Source organism: Perna viridis, chromosome 3, assembly GCF_037379345.1.
Source record: "Perna viridis isolate PV_CMFRI_1.1 ecotype Kerala chromosome 3, ASM3737934v1, whole genome shotgun sequence".
Taxonomy (NCBI): Eukaryota; Metazoa; Mollusca; class Bivalvia; order Mytilida; family Mytilidae; genus Perna; species Perna viridis.
The window spans coordinates 58042539-58060659 of record NC_142447.1 but is presented as its reverse complement, the minus strand read 5'-3'; the positions used below and the strand labels follow the sequence as shown (position 1 = coordinate 58060659).

The 18121-nt window shown below is 31.9% G+C and overlaps 1 protein-coding gene across 2 annotated transcripts in view; it reads left to right on the top strand.

Moving 5' to 3' along the window:
• The first annotated feature begins 275 nt into the window (after positions 1–275).
• The window catches only part of LOC148623079 (uncharacterized), a 26067-nt gene continuing 8221 nt past the window's right edge, over positions 276–18121 (top strand). Inside the window, exons 1-9 of one of the 2 annotated variants that reach the window (XM_088573586.1) lie at positions 276–421; positions 7119–7444; positions 8504–8659; positions 9377–9492; positions 11122–11201; positions 12293–12341; positions 12593–12829; positions 13934–14158; positions 17691–17846. In XM_088573586.1, coding sequence (XP_088429712.1) covers positions 7144–7444; positions 8504–8659; positions 9377–9492; positions 11122–11201; positions 12293–12341; positions 12593–12829; positions 13934–14158; positions 17691–17846 — 1320 coding nt within the window. In that variant the 5' untranslated portion in view covers positions 276–421; positions 7119–7143. Of the gene's footprint in view, positions 422–7118; positions 7445–8503; positions 8752–9376; positions 9493–11121; positions 11202–12292; positions 12342–12592; positions 12830–13933; positions 14159–17690; positions 17847–18121 lie in introns of those variants that run through there. The other variant, XM_088573587.1, reaches the window with a different exon arrangement.

Here is an 18121-nt window from a genome sequence, read left to right as displayed (position 1 = left end):
ATATGTCAAGATGGGTCTGTTGAAATGTACTACGAAATTAATTGTGTCCTCGTACCTACACTGTTATGTTTATCTTTTTCCCTACTTTCATTCTCATTTGCACGGAACTATATTTGGCGAATGAAAAGAGGTCACGATTATGCGGGGACCTTTGGTTACCGTTGAGCGACAGAAATATCCTCCTGCAGATTTACGACACCTGACGAAGAGACCAATACTCCGGAGTTTGCATTCCGCTACACATAAGCTCTGCCTTTATGAACTGGTTTCCTGGCAAAAAATATATTTTGTTCCCCTAAACCAAACGAGGAAGGTTCAGATACTAATCGTTTCCCCAAAAATAGCTCTTACGTTTCTGTATAAATAACTCACCAAACAATTTGAGAATTATTTTTATAACTGTAGCTCTGATAGAAACATGGTAAGTTTAGATAATTCGAGACCAAAATTAATTAATTCATCAAACCTTTGCATACATGTGCCCAAGGCCGGCAAGGGCATTATAATAAGGCGGTACTACGAATCACCGGAATGCCCCGTAATCACCGAAATGCCCCTACAAATCACCGGAATGCCACCGAAATGCCCCTTATTTTGTTGTAAAACTATTAAAATTTTATAAATATTGATTCTATGAGATGTTATGAGGTATATCTACATAATAAAATTTTGATATTTTTACACGAAGATTTTTTATTGAAAGAAATAAATATTAGCATCAAAGAAAGATAACTCTCGCTTATTGAAACATGAATGTACTCTGCATAATAACCGATTACATACAGAAAACGATGCAAGTTTTTATCTGTTTAATAAATTATTTGCAAATCAATTGTATAACAAATAATAATTTATTTATTTTTTGTAAAAAAGGACAATTGAAAAATTGCCCTTTTTTTAATCTTGCCGATCATAAGTTCTACCGCTCGCCGTTCAAGGGTCATTTACATAATTATACAAGCTAATTATATAATCATATAATTCATATAATTGAGCCATACGGTTAATATAATCATGTATACACAATGGCATAACATGTATATACATTGGTATTTAATTAATGTTACAATTTAGCAATTCTACATTTCCTGACATTATAATGGAAATAGAAACCTGAAAACGTTCTTTACTTTTTAAATATTTAATATTCATATGTTGAACTTAGAATAAGTATAATGGATTGTACCAGGCCTTCCTTTTAGAAATGATTTCAATTTTTCTTTTTCCATTCTTATGGGTCAGACGAAGAACAAGCCCTTGTGAACGCAGTTATCACAGCATTTCCCGAATCTACACATCTGCTCTGCAAACGTCATCTATATCAAAATACAAAGCAGAAGCTGATTGATGACTGCGTTGACAAGGCCGATAGGCAAAGGATCTTAGACATGATTTTTGGAAATGACGGACTAATTAATGCTGACGATAGTATCTGCTTCTAGAGAGTTGTCAGGCAAATTTCACAGGTACTTTCAAAACAAATTGAAATCAAATTTGAAAGAAAAAGTCAACAAACCATTATGTACCGGGTTAGTAGAAAACGCATGGACTAACAATAATTCAGAATCTCTCAATCACATCTTAAAGCAAGCTATAAATTGGAAATCGAAACCCCTCTTAGACCTTGTCAACATCCTGACAACTCTCATAGAGGCCCAATTTAAAGACATTAGGAAGGCAATCGTTGGCACAGGACAGTTTAGGCTTGCAAAGACCTACGAACACTTTGGGGTGACAAGGACTGTTTGGGTATCAAAAACGACAGAGGAGCGTGACAGACACTACAAGCGTTTAAGACAATTTATTCCCAAAGACAAAATGACTGTTACTTCTACGGACGGTAAAATGACTGTAGTTCAGCCCAGGTCACTAGGCAAAAAGATTGGTCAGCACAAACGAAAAATTAACGAGAGGACAAAGACATTCAAAAAAACGAAAACAAAGTAAATGTTCAGCTAAGTGAATGTTCAGCTGTTTGATATTAACAGTGCGTACGCCGTATCTTGTTGTTGAGATGCCCAGAAATGGGTAGGACTCCACTGTTACTATTAAACCTCTTCGCATGGACATCTAAATTATTTTTTTCAGTTTATTGGGAATAGGTTTTTTTCTGCCACACATCTTGTCATCGTGATTGTTTTTTCTTTTTGTTTGTTTGTATTATATTATATATTATATTATCGTCTTTATTATCAATCAGATGAATTTTAATCATGTTATGTGATTTAAAATAGTAGCTATATGTCATATGCCTGAGACGCTTCTTAAATAGTTGCTGAATGATTTTACATGCTTATTATCATTTATATTTTTATGATGTGTTAATCCTTACATTTTTTTAATAGTAGCTTCATATATTCTGTGTTTTGTAAGAATTTGCTATCTGCTTTGCTGACATATTATTGACTATGTACCAATAAAAAAATATTATGAACTAATTTCAGCATTTGGTTATCAATTAAAGTCTATGAAGTATAAATCATATTGAGTTTCCACCTGATTACTGGTAATTACTAGAGATTGCGCAACATAGTCTTTATCTCCAATGCGAGTTATCGCTCTTTGAACTAATTGACGCTTCGAGAAACAACACTTTAAAATATTTAATTATGGTAGGAATTATGCATTTATGAAAATTTTAAGCATTAATCTTTATGAAATTCATCATGTAAAGTCATTTGAAGGGGCATTTCGGTGATTTCAATGGGCATTCCGGTGATTTGTAGGGGCATTTCGGTGATTACGGGGCATTCCGGTGATTCGTGTTACCCATAATAAGGCTAAGCGAACGTCAGGATTATCTGGACTAGCACTAGTAGCAGGAGAACTGCGACTGGTTAGATAGTAAATTTAATTCTAAGAATCATGCAAAATGTGATTTATGGTTGGAAAGCCTACATATTTTTATTTTTGACATTTTGTTTAACATGTTATTGTAAACATAAACATACATGTCACATGATTCTTACAAATACTTCTACTTAAATATAACTACAAGTAACGTATTCAGGGGAATCTTGTATGTTCCAAAATGATCTATACAAGCAAATGTGCCACACATGAGAATCATATACCTTGTAATTCACATCATATGTTTATCATATGAATCGAGCACCATTGATAATCATGTTTCAGTTTACAGCATGAGGTATATTTTACCTCACTCTGGTGACTGTAATCCAAGCTGAAGGGTTAAACAGGGAGTGCTTTGTCCTTATATGGTAATATGTTATACCTCAAGAACACTTTGCAAAAGAAACTTAGGCAAATTGTTACTTCATATTGATGTATAATCCCTTTTAATTTTGTAAATTTCCATTTTTACAATTAAGATTTATTGGACTTTATTCATAATAAAGGGGGGTGTGTTGATATAACTACTTAAAGTTAAAACTGTTGTAAAAGCCATTTTCTTTTCGAGAATATTTTATTTCTATGGATGTAAAATCCTTTTTCAATAGTTTTTTGTTTTCAAGTATAAATTGCATGATTTCAAATCATTTCCATGAAATATTTTTGCGTTATTTATTTCTATAAATGTAAGATCCCATTGGATTTTTATATACATGTATTTGTAATCATACAATTTTAGCTCACCCGGCCAAAGGCCATGTGAGCTATTGCCATCACTTAGTGGCCGTCGTCGTCGGCCGTCATCATTAACAATTTTTCAAAACTCTTCTCCTCTGACACTTCTTTACCAATTGGAACCAAACGTAGTATGAATGTTCCTTGCGGCGTTGTGCATAGAACTGGTTGTTGGGATTTATGATCCGTTGAAAAACATGGCTGCTGTTACTAAAAATAGAACATAGGGGTTAGACAGTAGTTTTTCACATATATCACCAAAACCGTTAAGTCTAGGCAAATTCTGACGGGGTTAAAGTGTTCAGCATGATTAGATCTATCAGTGATCAAATTTTCATGTTAATCTCTTAAGCTATGTTGGAGTTATTGCCCTTTTTCAATGTTTTTTTTTTTTTTGCTATTTTGAATGATATTTCTTTGAAAAATCTTCTCCTCTGACATTACTTGACCAATTGGAACTAAACTTAGTATGAATGTTTTTTAGGGCGTTGTGCATAGAACTGCTGTTGGGATTTTTGATCTGTTGAAAAACATGGCCGCTGTTACTAAAAATAGAACTTAGGGGTCAGACAGTAGTTTTTCGCATATATCTCCAAAACCATTAGGTTTAGCCAAATTCTGACATGGGATAAAAGTGTTCAGCATGATGAGATCTATCTGTGGTCAAATTTTCATTTTAATCTGTGTAGGTCTCACTAACCACTTCCAGGTCAAATGGGGCCACCCTTCTATGTAGTAAGAAAAACACACTGAACCTGGAATTATGCATTGTACATGTAAGTGCATTATTTGTGTGTATTCTGATCAAAAGTAGTCAAAATAAAGCTGAGAATGTGTACTTTAAAATCATATTTGTAATTTACTACAAAAGTGTATGAATATTGTTTACATGTGTGAGTAATTTGCCTCCATGCTGTCAGTTAGCAGAAAAGGAAAAAAATGTTGATTTTTAGTATTTTTTATTGAAGTGAATTGTGTGAAGAATTTCTATGGTCATCGTACCATTAGAATAATGATTTTGAAAGCCTTATTTTCTAAGCTTTGCAATGGTATGCAACTTTAATGTGTCATTTGTTCTGGGAATTCACAGAGAAACATTGAAAATTACTTATTTAACATGTAAAGTAATGGAAATGTTAGAAGTGGTTAGTGAGACCATAAGCTAAATTATGGCATATTTCAGAGAAGTGCATAATTTGATGAAAATTGCCTTTCCTGGTCATTATTTCCATTTTCACATAATATCAGTATAGTGATATTTGTAATCTGGCTATAGTTTAAAAGGTGCATTGTGCAAGATATTGTTAAAATCAACATAGCAACAAGATATTTATTAGTAAAACTGACTCATAACTTTATGTCATCCCTGAAATACCTAACGTCACTGCTTGTGATATTCAAAGTACCCAAATGGTCATACAGCACAGACTAATAATCACACAGTGATGAAATAGGCATGACATTAATTGTTAAAATCTGTACTTTTTCATAATGATAAATTATATTTACTATTACAACATCTTGAATTATCATAGATATCAATTTGGTGTGACAAGTTAGTTAAAATAGTCATTTTTTTAGTAATTAAGGGAAAATACCGCTGAGGGGCATGATATAAAAATGACCATTTCTACGTAGTCCCATGTCTGATTTTGATAGTTTTAGTCTTGTTAGACTCACAATACCACAAGCTTTTATAAAATGTAAAAAAAGAAAAACATGAAAACTCATAAAATGTTTTTAAGGTCTCACTAACCACTTCCGGGTCAAATGGCCACCCCCCTATGTAGTACCAAAAACACACTGAACCTATAAATATACATTGTACATGTAAGTGCATTATTTGTGTGTATTCTGATCAAAAGAAGTCAAAATAAAGCTGAGAATGTGTACTTTAAACTTATATTTGTAATTTATTACAAAAGTGTATGAATATTGTTTACATGTGTGAGTAATTTGCCTCCATGCTGTCAGTTAGCAGAAAAGGAAAAAAATGTTGATTTTTAGTATTTTTTATTGAAGTGAATTTTGTGAAGAATTTCTATGGTCATCGTACCATTAGAATAATGATTTTGAAAGCCTTATTTTCTAAGCTTTGCAATGGTATGCAACTTTAATGTGTCATTTGTTCTGGGAATTCACAGAGAAGCATTGAAAATTACTTATTTAACATGTAAAGTAATGGAAATGTTAGAAGTGGTTAGTGAGACCTAAGCCAAATTGCCCTTTTTCAATGTTTTTATATTGTTTTTATTGTTATCTCTTTCAAAAATCTTCTCCTCTGTCACTACTTGACCAGTTTGAACCAAACTTGGTATGAATGTTCCTAGATGTATCTTGCATATATCTGATGTTGGGATTTTTGATCCATCAAAAAACAAAATGGCCACCGTTACTAAAAATTGAACAAAGGGGTCAGGCAGTAGTTTTTCATATACATGTATATCTCCAAAAACCGTTAGGTTAGCAAAATTATTTCTTTAGCTGAAATGACTCTTATTATAAGTCTTTGAAAAGTCTTCAGAGATCAAAGTTGTTAGGTGACTCCTCTTAAGAGTTATTGCCCTTCAAAGAGGAGAAATGATGGTTTTTTTTTTACAGTTTTCAGCCAATATCTTGAAAACTATAAAAGATAGAAAGAAACTTTCAATCACTGAAATGATACTTATGATAGTCCTACCAAAGTCTTAAGTCGTAAGTCAAAATTGTTGGACAACCCCTTGTTAAATTTAATGCCCTTGAAAGGCAAACTTTAACAAGGTGAACGATTCAGGCTTCTGGGAGCCTGTTGTTGAATTACAGGACGTATTTCATACAAAACTGGGCAATATCCCATTTTATTACTATTTTACCCAATGCCATGACATTTTGAATTGCTGAATGCCTTTGATTTAAGCTTTAATACGGTATTATTTGAATTGAAAATTATTTTGGAATTTAGAAAATGACCAAAAATATAATTAGTAAAACTAATTCTTACTAAGGGGGTTAGTCATGCTGGCATGGCTAAGGAGTATGGTTAGTTGGATAACAAAAGGCATGGAAACTTACTAATCCCTCCTTAGTCATGATGGCATGGCTAACCCCCTTAAGTACGTGTTTCATAAATAATTGTTTTACTTTTTTTCTTAAATCCAAAATAATTCAAATAAAACCCAGTATTTTTTTTTCTTTCAAGAAATTTTGTTTTATTCTAGTAAGATTTTGACGTATGTTGTATCACAGGTTCTGAGCTGTATCAGGCTTGAATGCTTTGTCTATACTTGCCTGGACTTAGCAGTGTACAGATAATATTTGCAATCATATCAAGCTACCCCTTCCAAAGTTATTCATGCAGCTAAACTTTGAATTAAACATTAGTTTTCTTATACATGTATATGTGTATGTACAAAATATATACAATGTATTTGAAATAAAACTGTTACCAAAAAGCTTGTTGAAATTGTGAGTTTTACAAGCAACTGGACTTTTTCAAGGGAGATGATAAAAGTAAAACTACTGGTCTAAGTTGTTATATTATTTTTTTACAGCTAATAATACAATAATAAAGAAAGCATGGTGAAACAGCTACATGATATATGTCTGAATTTCATTCAGTGCAATCTCAACCATATTCCAAATATAAGTGATCAACTTCCAACAGTACACAAAGAATTGTTACTAGAAAGAATAGCTGACCATGATCTATTATGTCCAGACTATATCCCTTGTGTGAAAAAGCAGCTTGTTTGTTCATCTATTAGACACATAACATTTCATAAATGTGACCAGGTGACAGATGATGTTTTAGTTGCCATAGCCAATCAAAAGTGTATGCTGGACTCAGTTGTCATTAACAAATGTCCATCAGTTACAGGTAGGAATACATACAATGTCCATCAGTTACAGGTAGGCACACAAATAATGTCCATCAGTTACAGGTAGGAATACATACAATGTCCATCAGTTACAGGTAGGAATACGTACAATAAGTAAACTTAAATGATAGTTCACAATATGGGATGAGTGGGAGGATTTTATTTTTTATTCCTTACTTGATATTTGCTAGCTTAATTTTAGCTATTATAAGTACAGATATGTTCTAAATTCATAGCCACATCAGTTTCAGAGAAGAAACATAATTTTGGTCACCAAGAAATGAAAGATTTGTGTGTTTTAGTACCTCAATACTAAAAACTGACATGGAAAAAAATCCTGATTTTGAAATTCTTGCTATATTTTTACGAGCGGGAAGAGATGTAAATCTACTAATTAATTTTAATTGGCCTTACCTAGGAAGACATCTATTTGTAAAAAAACATCAACATGTATACATAACCTAGGATGAACTTACATTAATTAGGAAAAAAATTAACATCAACATGTATACATAACCTAGGAAGAATATCTACATACATTAATTAGAAAAAAAAAACATCAACATGTATACGTAACCAAGGAAGAACATCTACAGACATTAAATAGAAAAAAAAATAATATCAGCATTCATAAATTAGGAAAACATCAGTTAGATTAAGTATTAACTCTTACATTAACTATACATCTGCATGTCTCCACTTTGTGTTAACAATACAACACAGTTAACTTCAAACTGCTTTGGTTCTTTTCAGAAAATGATTATATATATTGAGCTTCCATGCAGATACAGATTTATTGCAAAGTCATTTTCTTGGACTTTTCCACTGAAATTAACAATCATTTATTACTATATGATAAAAGAAAATACTGTGAGCAAACAGGCATAGACAGCTGGATAAGATCACTCTGAAATCAGTGACCAATAATTTAGAGGACTCTTTTTGTCTGCTCTTTGATTTGTTGTACATCTATTGTACATATGTTCATATTGGAAGTAGTTTTTGTTTTGTTTCATGTAAAAATGTTCTCTTTATATAATAATTTCTTGATATTTCAGACAAGGGCTTAAAGAAGTTATTGGATGGCCAGTCACAATTGACATATTTACAGTTAAGAAGATTGTCTACCATAACATCTGATTGCCTCTCCAGTGTTAGATCCATTAAGTTAGAGACCGTTGATCTGAAAGGATGTCTCAATCTTTCTGTACAAGGTTACTTCATAAACTCACATTTTACATAAAATCCTCTGATTTGAAAAGTACATGTAATAACAATTCTGCTCGATTCTTGCTGTTAATAACAGGTATTTATTACATGTAGTCAATTATGGAGAAAGTACATAATGATATCCGGAATAAGGGGAATAAAAGTCAAATGCATTTTTGTAATTAAAATTAAGAATACTGTGCATGTCAAAAGAAACTTTTATATTTAAGCAACTTTCCTCCTTGAAATTTCACATTTGGCTGTCAGTATTTATAAGTAACAAATTGTCTTGAATCTTCTCTGAGTACTGATAAAAGGTATTCAATGAGTGCCTGTGTGTATGTGTTCTTCATTTTATGTAATCAATTATTTAATATTTTCTAGTTCATTTTAATGTTTTTTGGGGGGAAACAATAAGAATTTGTTATTATATACCTCAGTACTGATTTACAAATCTCTTTAGATTTGCATATTTATTTTCCAGTAATTTGAATTGAATAAAATAAAAACAAAAATTATCCCCTATATTTTTTTGTCTGCCATTGGACAAGGTAAAAGGCATCGTGATATAACTTTTTGGGGGCAATGAAACATTAAAAAGAAATACTTGTACATATCCCCCAATTTATTTTCATGAAAAGTATCCTAGTTACCAAGAGACTACATGTCCTTAAATCACTGTCCAAAAGTCACTGATGTAGTATTGATATTTATTATTACAGGTATACAGTTATTAGTCAGCAATAATCCAAACATAAAACATTTGAACATAGATGACTGTCACCAGTTATTAGACAGAGTATTCACAGTAATAGCACAAGGCCTTGGTCATAGTCTGGTAGGCAATATTGGATAAGTTCAATGATTATTGGTCTGGGTCTGGTGGGCAGAAGAAGGTCAATTAAATGTTTATTATACCCCCATAAACAAAGTTTGGGGGTTTATAGGTTTCACCCCATCTGGCTATCCGCAACCATTTTCTAAGCAGCTTGTAGCAATGTTATGAAACTTTGTGGGATGTTATACAAGTATACAAGTATAACCATATGGAGATGGGCATACTGTCAGGAATTTAAGTTTGGGCAAAATTATAGAAATGAGAGCTAATGGACTTACTAGTTTTTCAGCAAAACTTTGATGCGTTGTCTGCAACTTGTCTTCAATGACTTGCAGGATTGTTATGAAACTTTTTGCAGTATTAAATTACCACATTTGGATGGACTTGCATATTGACAAGAATTTATATTTGGGCAAAAATTGTAGAATGACAGTGTTGGACCTAAGCTTTTTTCAGCAAATCTTGGTCTGATGCATTGTCTGCAACTCAACAAATTGCAGGTTTGAAATGAAACACAATGGAGTGTTAAATTACCATATTGCAGTGTGGATATTGTCATGAATTTTTTTTTTCACTGTAAATTTGCAGTCATATTCTGTCATTGTGTTGTCAACAAAAAAAAAAGAAGTAGTACCAGTTCTGTTTGGAGTTGGTTGTTTTAGAAATGGCAGCAAAATAGTGTGTCAAAATTGCGAAGTCTATCCCCTATAAAGATAAGTCCAGTATGAATTGTTTGTCCTCATTGGTTCCCAAATGTACAGGGTTCATTAGGCTCCATGGGGTATTAGTCCTCTTAGGGGCAATGTCTTGTTGATCCTACAGCAATAGTAGACCAATCCAATGTTTATTGATTCAGGGTCTGGTGGGCAATAGAAGATCAATTCAATGTTCATTGGTTCTGGGTCTGGTGGGCAATAGTAGATCAATTCAGAGTTTTTTGGTTATAACAGATAAAAATTTATCTTTCAAAATAATGTGCAGTGTGCTTCTTTGTAATTGAGGCAAACCTATTTTTATATGCCCAACTTTCTAGACAGGATGTATTATGGAATACTTGGTATGTCTGTCTGTCTTTAGTTCATACATGCGATAAATAGAATATTTTACCACCAGTTTTTGGAAAACTTTGACAAACTGTTCATTTTTGTTGATATGAACTTCCCTTTAATTTTTATGAATTTCTAATTTTTAAAAAAATTGAATGATGGATCTTTTTTGTACAAAAATATATAAATGTGACTTTGTAATTTCCAGTTCTACAATTAGGAGTTACGGGACTTTGTTCATAAGAACAGGGATGTCTCAGTTTTAGAACTATAAATCAATTACTGCCCCCCCCCCCCCACCCCCCAATTCATTTGTACATTTTTACTGTACACCCCCTATTCATTTGTACATTGTATTTTTCTTACAATTGTGATTTTTTTCCATATCACACTTTTCCTGTATTTGTGCCCATATTTGATATCACAATTACATTATTGCACAAGAAGTAGATGAAACCAGCCATTTATAACTTTTTAATTCAAAACATTCCAGTTTCATGAAATCTTCCATTGTTAGAACAGTTCAGTTATAGTTAGACTTTAATTGCTCTCATATTGTAATACAATTTTTCTTTCATTCAAGGAAGAACTAAATGGAAATCCTCATGTGATGACAAACGACAGTTTAAAGACAATAGCTAAACACTGTCCCAATTTGAGAAGGTTTGTCAATATTATAATACTTTAATAGTTATCAAGGTATTTTTATTAAAGAATTTTAGTGTATGATAGCAAGTTAGAATTTGACCATTTTGAACTGGACTTAGACCAATTTAAAAAATAAAGACTAATGACTTAGACTAATTAAAAAGTAAAGACTGATAAATCATTTAGTGCTTACTAAGTATATGGATCAAGGAATTGACAAGGTTACTCATTAATACTCCATATATTTTAAATTTGAATATTTGGGTCTTAGTTAGGTAAATGTCTAATTGCAAATTTTAAAGTTTTAAGGCCACTTTTATTCTGGTCAGAACCTGTGTCAAATATTTAATAACAATGCAAATTTAGAGGTTTATCAAGCTTGAATATGAAATCCATTCTTGGCCAAACTGTTCAGGGTTCAATATCTGTGGTTATATCAAGCAATGGATACATTTATGTTTTAATTAGCAACTGTATAAGGTTAACCTGCCAAAAGACTTGAGAAAGTGTATGATTTGTCCTCCTGGCTGTCAATTTCACTTTTGGGTAGTTTGTTTATGTAACCTAAACTCAGACATTTTTAACATGGCATATCTCATTTTTAAACACATTGAAAATATGCTCTCTCACTTTTTGGGATTATTTAAACAGTTTCAAGATTATAAGATAATCTTATTGTAAGGTAACTTTCATTTTGTCACATATAGGTTTGTATGGTACATTCTATTTTGATAATAGATGTTAAGTGTTAAGTTTGATATATAGTATTATTGTGTAAGGTTTTCCATATTGGCTAAGTGTGTGGTCCAAGACTAGCCATATTGGATTGAGGTGTAGCCAAAGTACAATATGGCTAGCCAAGAACCAATTACTCTGCCAATATGGAAAACCTTACACAATTATACTTTTATTGACTAACTAGTAGGCCAATATGATGTATTGGATGGGTAAAAACTGAATTGGATGTCTAAATCCTGTATTGGGGCACTTTCGTATTTTGTATTGTATTGGCAGTTTTGATCATATTTAGGCTAATAATCAAACTTTAGTCAATATAACGTCTTATTTTTGTTGTTTTTACAATGACCCCAATCATTATTTTACAGAATTGACCTGCATGGATGTTCAAACATTGATGGGACTGCATTGTTCGAGGTTTGTAGAAAATGTATTCAGCAATTCATAAATGGCAATACTGGTAAACTTTTGGAAAAAAAAATAATGTACACGAGTTAATTGATTTGAATGATATGTTAAAGGCATTATTTTATAAACCATCTCTTGACTGATCCAATCTCTCAAGGGAAGTTTGTACATGTTTTAGTTGAAATATTGTATATTATAGCATTAGAGATTCACATCATTGGGAAGTTTTATGACTTACTTTATTTTTTTATGTATTTCAGCTTTCACAAAATTGTCAAAATTTACAGAACTTAGATCTTTCCTACTGTAATGGCTTGAGGAAGCATCCACATCATGAATATTTCTGGACATTACCCATGTCTCTGACAAGTCTTTCTTTATGTGGTGTATTGCTTGATGAAGAGACACTATTAGTAGAATCAATACAGAGACTAAAGTGTTTGAGACATATAAGATTAAGTGGTGTGACAGCATTAAATGATAAAACACTTGAGCAAGTAAGAAGAACAGCATTTAATTTTACATCATGTTTTTTTTTTATATACACCCCACAAAGAAAGTTTTGGGGTGCATAGGAATCATCGTGTCTCTGTCCTCCTAAACTGATCTTGGGATCTTTATTATAGGAAGGTTAGGCATCATAAGTAGATGTGCAAGGTATAAGGACTCAAAAGGCAGATACTCCAACTTAAAAGTATTTCATGTTTAAACCTACACAACTCCTCCTAAACTGTTCAAGGGATTTTGATGAAATTTTATAGGAAGGTTGGGCATCATATTTAGATGTGCATGAAGGTATATACAATGTATTAACAATGAGAAGGCCCAGAGGGGAGATAATTGAACTTATGGATATTAGATTAACATTGAACTCCATTTGAAAAGAGGGTGTGTTCTTATCGTGAGATTGCTTAGAGTATTTCTATTCTTTTAATATACATTGTAATTTTTATCTTTCTACAGTTTATTAAATGATGGTTTCTTTTATATGCACAAGAATTTATAAAATTTAAAATGGGACAGATGGTTTTGTCTTTCAGGGTTGCTGTGCATCCAAGAATAATGCTGAATTCTTTTTTCAGGTTTTCCCAGTTTGGGAAAAGGTCAGGGTTAGGTACACAAAAAATAAATAAAATTGAGGAAAAATCCTTGCAAGTCAAAATACCTGAAGTTTTAAAAACAATGAATTACCTCCCTTGTGCCATTAGCTGATTTTTTCCTTAAAAAATTATACCCATCAGGTAAATCCTGATCTTGATTATGCTTTATGCAAATGGTCTTAAAATGTTATGCAACGTTATTTATCGAAATTATATTTTAACTGCAATGAGCTGAAGGTACTTTTCCATGGAAAAAACTGTCAATCCTGGGTAAAAAAAACCTGTAGAAACACTGGCCTTAGCAAAGTTAAGTATTAGTATTGCTGTATGCACAGATTTGATAAAAAAAAATAAAGGTGCCTAAGATGAAAAATAAATAGTTTCACTTATTTCTTTATACTTTTTTTTAATTTGAAAGAATTTACATCTTACATATGATATATCTTCATAATTTCTATTGTATGAAATGAATTATTTGCTAATTATGTATGTTCTTTGTAGATTTTGCAGCATATTGGAAAGAACCTACTAAGTTTAGATTTAAGTGGGACAGTTAACAGTTCCTTGACAGATGAAGGAATTAAGTCTATAGTTAAATACTGTCGATGTTTAGAGGATATGGACTTTAGTATGTGTAGATCTTTAACCTTACAAACTCTCATACCATTATTACACAATCCAGATACAGCTGTCTTAGTCAAGAAATTACTGATAAGTACTAAAAAGGTTTGTACTATGATTTTCTCTCAATTTTTTAATTATTGCAGTGTTTTTATGCCCCAGGAATGCAGCAACTTAAAGTTTGGGGCATCTTGTTATACCCTCTACAGCCTGTCCCAGAAGTTTTTGCATTCAAAAATACTTGCACCTATTAAAACAAAGTTTTGGGAAAATTTATATATCCACAGTGGAAATCTATCTTTAATTTTATTGAAAAATTCAAATTTTTTGTTTCTTAATTACGGAAATTTATTCATAAAAAGGAAATTTTTTTTCCATTTTTGCTACAACTCAAAAACTTTTGTACTTACCTATTGAAATGAAAGTATGGGAAAGTGTTTATATCTATAGTGGTAAGCTCCATTTAATTTTTTTGTTTGAAGAAACTTGCAGCAACTTGCAAGATACATTAGAATTTTCCTTGATCCATATAAGCATGGTGAAACCAATCCTATTTTGTAAGACTGTTTAAAATTTGTTCATCTGTATGTATTCTGCTTTGTGCACATGTATATGTTTATGGAGACTTAAGTAAAAAGATCTACTTATCAGCTCAGTGAAAAGTTGAATGGTTGTTTCTGTGTGGAATGTGGATGCATCTCTTATTCTAGTTTTACATGATCTAAAAACACTGCAACATAAACCACTTTATATCCAACAATCTAACCAACATCTGAAAATTATCTTTAAATGACCAAAACATTTGTGGTCATATAATGGTATGTTCCTGTCATTGTCCATAGACACCTGGTTTTGTAGTTGCCAGACGAAGCTAACGGTCCGGAAGACTGCAGCACAGCCTCGCCCAGCCCGTGCCCATCCTGTTCTTGCTTCGTGGTTATATAATGGTATGGCCCTGTTGTGGTCCTTAGATACCTGGTTTTGTGGTCATATAATGGTATGGCCCTGTCATTGTCCATAGACATCTGGTTTTCATGCAATATACTAATGTACTAGTTGATCATCTTTATACAATTTTATAACAAGATTCCAAACCACAAAAGGAAGATTGGCATTAATTTTGGAAGTAGCGATACAAAAGGTGTTTTTTTATTTAATTTATCTATATAACTCCAATGAAAACACATGATATTTATGGCATTGATTTAATGGGGTTAAGATTTGAATTGTTTATGAATGAGGAACCAAAAAGGATTGCAGAAATATTTTCCTGATATCCAGACAATATTTTGACTATAGGGTTTGTAAGTCTCATTCTAGTTTCATTTTCCTTTCCGGAATTTCCGTAGTTGAACGTATTGAAATCCAAGTACTAATCTGCATACTATTATTTATTTTGGGGATTCAAGATGCTGCATTACAGTGCAAAATTTTCTGTTGTATGTTTTTCCTAACATTTTTATGTTGTAGAAATAGATGTTTATCATTTTTTATCAGTATTTTTACACGAAAAGACGTTTTGTATTCAGTATTGAATTCTACACTATGTTAATGACAAATCTCCATGCATTTGAATGGTAGACAAGGACCCATACTCATGAAACCACAGAGTCATGTGACGTGACTTGCATACCTTATTAGTAAATTGATCTCAATGAAATTATACCACAAGGTGCCATACCACCTAACGAAGGCTGGAAACTATTTTAGATATGCCCAATCTATAACTTTAATACCTTATGGAGTTCAGCAATAAGATTTGGTGTGATTACTGTATAAGTGGTTTTTTTCCTGTGTGGAAAATTTTGCATTTTTCTTTAAAAACTAGGTGAGGTTTTCTTTAGTGTAATCTAATTTTTTGCAGCAGACAAACAGTTCAATGAATACAGTATTTTCATGTGTATTCCATGCACACCTTTTTGTTTTGTGTTTGAAAGCCATTTATTGATTAAAATACTGCGATGTAATGGATCCATTTGTTTTTTATGTCCATGATTCAGTGAGTCAGCTTAAATGTTTACATTTCCTGTTCATATACAAACCGAGATTTCACTAAAACAATGGTGTCAACTCCAACAGTTTATAAAAAAGATGTTTAAATTTGCCAAGCTTTTGTATTGATTTTTGAGATCTGAGAGCAATTTGTTATGGCAAGACAAGACAAGAGAAGACTAAGATTAGAGGATTAGTTGACAATTGTTTTCACCTTTGTAATTGATCTTTTGTTATTTGATAATAAAATGGCAATGGGCCTGGGGACAGGTTAGCACTTTGGTTGTTTATTTGACACTACATAGCACAAAGATGACAGTAATTGCGATGGCGTGGTTTGAGAGAAAAATAAAAAGTTTATCATATTTTTTTTTTTTTTTCAAACTATGAAATGCAAGAAAATGGCATTGATTGACAAAACAACTATTTAATAGCATTAAAATTTTATTTGTTTATTCAAAATAAAACTGTGCTATAAAATACAAAATATTTGGTGTTATTTTATTTTTGCATTTCAATTTTGACCGTGAATATGGCGAACATTAAATTTCCATGAAAATAACCACAGGTATTTACCACTATTTATTATATAGATAGCAATGTTTTATTGAATGTTCCCAGTGTAATCAATTTCGATAATTCACACTGTGAAATAAATTTGATATTCAATCTCGGACTTTCGCCCGCCAAAACATCACAACTTTGATATCAATCCACCATTCACAAAATTTGAAACTTATGTTGAAAATAGCAACGAATAATGGAGGAAATCTATATAATAAATAGGATAAATAATTGGTTATTGTGAATAACCAAAATATGATCACTCATGCCAAGAACAGTAATATTTAACTCTTGCCTGGGACAAGTTCTGCACACTTGTTAAATCTAGGCATTCTTTAGCACATGTGATGGTATTTTGGTTATTCACACCTTCCTATTACTACTAGTGTATTTGTCACGAGATAAACAATCATAGTTAGATCTTTTTATTAACACTTTTGTTTAATTTTAAAATTTGGTTAAAACACTTCGAATATTTATATGAGTGGGGTTTCAAATGTAATTTTATCTCATTGTCTTCAGAAGCTCTAAATGTTGGGAAAAAAATGAAAAAAATTCCATGTTGAACATTAACACAGAAAAATATTTTATTTTATGATTCAAAATAGCATTTTAATATCTTAACCATTAAGGTCTGATGGTTACATCATTTCTTGTCCTGGTCAGAATCCTTCTCAATCATTACATTATAAATTAAGTTTAAAATTTGAATATTGTATTTATATTTGTACCAGTTTTTCAGGTTTTAACATCTGTGGTCGTGCGAAGCTGTGCCCTGTGAAGCATTTTTTTGTTTATATATAATTCTTATACAAATAGGCTAAATAAAATTTTATTGTCAAGTAAGAACGATAGGATTGTAAGGGTTCACAAATTTTTCTCTATAGTTTGTAATAAAACAACAGCAAGTATAAAAGGAATGTTTTAATGAAAACTATAAACATATATAAAAAATAAAGTTATATGTACCAGCATATTATATACCTAATATGTTTGTATATATATTTTGTCTGGAGGGTCAACATTTAAAATACCTATCTGTGATGATTTTATCAAAAAGTGAAATAATGTATTTTTTCAGTTGAGTGAAGATGTATTACAGACTGTTGCTGAACATTGTATTAACTTAGAAAAATTAGATCTTGCTGGTCAGAAGTTTGTCACAGATGATCTCTTACATACTTTGTCAAATAACTGTAAACATCTCAAACGAATTGGAATGAAGGGTTGTTCCCAGGTAAGGTACTTAGTCTCAGAATGAATTGGAATGAAGGGTTGTTCCCAGGTAAGATACTTAGTCTCTGAAGGAATTAGAATGAAGGGTTGTTCCCAGGTAAGGTACTTAGTCTCTGAAGGAATTGGAATGAAGGGTTGTTCCCAGGTAAGGTACTTAGTCTCTGAAGGAATTGGAATGAAGGGTTGTTCCCAGGTAAGGTACTTAGTCTCTGAAGGAATTGGAATGAAGGGTTGTTCCCAGGTAAGGTACTTAGTCTCTGAAGGAATTGGAATGAA